At 47.4% G+C, this 3,069-nt stretch overlaps 1 protein-coding gene across 1 annotated transcript; it reads left to right on the forward strand.

The window, feature by feature from the left end:
- The first annotated feature begins 911 nt into the window (after window positions 1-911).
- LOC123751018 (pre-mRNA-splicing factor 38-like) lies at window positions 912-1,454 on the forward strand. The gene has a single exon (XM_045733119.2). The coding sequence runs from the start codon at window positions 912-914 to the stop codon at window positions 1,452-1,454; it is 543 nt and encodes a 180-aa protein (XP_045589075.2).
- The last annotated feature ends 1,615 nt before the right edge of the window (window positions 1,455-3,069 follow it).

Consider the following 3,069-nt stretch of genomic DNA (forward strand, 5'->3'; position numbering starts at 1 on the left):
GGACTAGTATCATCAACCCAAACTGAGCTGTTCGCCATACAACAGGCATTCGCATATGTGATTGCACAAAACACTCAAAATGCAATCATACACACAGACTCAAAAGCTGCACTTCAAATACTAGGACAAAAACAGTGGAAAGATAATGTGGAAATAATTACCACCATTTTGTATCTTGGAGCAGTCGCTAAAGGCAAAGGCCTCAACATAACTTTAAACTGGATCCCATCCCATATTGGAATCCCATTAAATGAAAAAGCTGATGAAATTGCTAAATTGGCAACTCGTCATCCAGTGATACATAAAACAATTCAACCCAGCCTAGAGAACATAAAAAACATCATCACCAAAAAACTCTCACATCTCAACAAAGCCGACCTGCACCAGAGAATAGCTGAAGGTTCGCCATCTGCAACATGGTATCTTCAGGCAACCAAATTAGAAAGGTTAAATATCCCAAAAGGAATCCACAGGGAAATAGCAGTTAGGTTATATAGACTACGTCTAGGTTACAGATGCAACTGGGAGATTGGTGAACCCCGACAGAGAGAGTGCATCTTCTGCCAAACTGTCACAGAAAAGCCATTACTTCACTATCTTCTGGAATGTGAAGCAACCAATGACCTTAGAAGAGCTTTAAGAGTTCCTGAATCATGCAGTGGCCACCCTGAAGCCATCAACACAGCCACTCTCCTGGTCAACAAAGGTGTCCAGCAGCTGGACACCCTCATAAAGACTGTGAAGCAGTATCCTCTCCCGCGATAACAGCTTGCTGGTTAAATGCAACCTCAGAATACTGAGAAAAAAAAATTGTACCACTTACGGGCTATTCATGCCCGTGCCACCTCTTGGGTGGCTTAATCTTTATCAATCATCAATCTTAAACATGGGCTCTGTAATCAGTGGGCGACATGGCCAACCGCACGATCAGGGAATCCCGGTCCACTCACGGCACAAACCCCCAGTATTTAGTTGAGAAAATTATAAGAACCAGGATATACGACTCTAGGTACTGGAAAGAAGAATGCTTTGCCCTCTCAGCGGAATTACTAGTCGACAAAGCAATAGCCCTCAGGTGTATTGGTGGTGTTCACGGAGCCAACAGCAGACCCACGCCATTCCTATGTCTCGTGCTAAAGATGCTCCAGATCCAACCTGAGACTGACATTATTATGGAATTCATCACACAAGAGGATTTTAAGTATGCTCGTGCTTTGGGGGCATTTTACTTGAGGCTTGTATGTGGATCACTGAATTGTTACAAGTACCTGGAACCTCTCCTTAATGACTTTAGGAAACTACGCGTTATTGACCGTTCAGGCCAGATCCAGTTTACTCACATGGATGAATATATTGATTGTTTATTAAGAGATGAATGTTTATGTGATATAATTTTACCGAGGATCCAAAAGAGACCGATTCATGAAGCCAACAACGAGCTTAAAGGTCGTTAACTTAAAAGCGTTAACTAAAGCAACTTAAAGGTCGAGTATCCGTTTTAAATGATGATTTGGACAACCTCGAGAGGGAAAGTGATGAGGACATCTTTCCTCCACCAAGACCAAGAATGATCCAGTAGAGCCATCCCGAACAACGGTTCATCGTCTCGTCACCGGGAGACATCTCCCGTCACGCAGGGTGCAGTCGCACCTCCACAGAACTCACACGCTGGGTGCAGTCGCACCTCCACAGAACTCACACGCTGGGTGCAGTCGCACCTCCACAGAACTCACACGCTGGGTGCAGTCGCACCTCCACAGAACTCACACGCTGGGTGCAGTCGCACCTCCACAGAACTCACACGCTGGGTGCAGTCGCACCTCCACAGAACTCACACGCTGGGTGCAGTCGCACCTCCACAGATCTCCAGTATCATCTATTGATACTGGTGATGGCTCAAAAGGGCCACCACTTACGAGCTATTCATGCCCGTGCCACCTTTTGGGTGGCTTAATCTTCATCTTAACACATCCACCAGGGAGACATCTCCCGTCATGCAGGGTGCATTCGCACCTCCACAGATCTTCAGTATCAGCTCTTGATACTGATAATGGCTTAAAATGGCCACCACTTACGGGCTATTTATGCCCGTGCCACCTTTTGGGTTGCTTCATCTTCATCTTAACACATTCATAAGGGAGACATCTCCCGTCATGCAGGGTGCATTCGCACCTCCACAGATCTCCAGTATCAGCTCTTGATACTGGTAATGGCTTAAAATGGCCACCACTTACGGGCTATTTATGCCCGTGCCACCTTTTGGGTGGCTTCATCTTCATCTTAACACATTCACAAGGGAGACATCTCCCGTCATGCAGGGTGCATTCGCGACTCCACAGATCTCCAGTATCAGCTCTTGATACTGGTAATGGCTTAAAAGGACCACCACTTACGGGCTATTCATGCCCGTGCCACCTTTTGGGTGGCTTCATCTTCATCAATTCATCTTCATCACAATGTCTTTCTCCCTTCGCAACGATGACTTCGGCCGGATTCTGCTGCGACCGCCGTCGTCGATGAAGCAGGTCAAGTAGTTGAGTAGTCAAGCCACCACGACGCCCTATACTCAATTTGGCAGAATGAACTCAGGGAACGTCAGGGCAAGGTGGTGGCTGAGTTCAGAATGATGCCTTGAGGGAGAAACACGCCGGCGATGCAGCGTCTCCTCGAAAGAACCAATGAGAGGGAGGCACACAACGGCCTACTCCTCTCACCCAATCAGAGACGGTGTAGCATGGCCCTAGGGCTAACTTCAAGATGGCTGACTCCCCAGATGTTTGCTAAGACGGCGGCCGTTGCCATAACGACAATGCAGCTAGCCTGAGGCCCACGCTTGCACCATGGCTGGCTGTTCCCGCGCAAATCTTGAGTCCTCCAAACTTAGAATGAAATGATGCTATTGGGTATAACTCTGTCCACAGACGTGCTACCCCGGCCAGGGTAACATTTCTGGAATGCTGATGACTGGGGCTCTCACATGAGCCCAAACACAAGATGTTTTGGGTACTGGTTACCAAACTTAGGTCCCTCACTTAACAAGTGCACTTAGCACGTGTACTGAGTTCCACA

Source organism: Procambarus clarkii, chromosome 13 (assembly GCF_040958095.1).
Source record: "Procambarus clarkii isolate CNS0578487 chromosome 13, FALCON_Pclarkii_2.0, whole genome shotgun sequence".
In the NCBI taxonomy this organism is placed as follows: domain Eukaryota; kingdom Metazoa; phylum Arthropoda; class Malacostraca; order Decapoda; family Cambaridae; genus Procambarus; species Procambarus clarkii.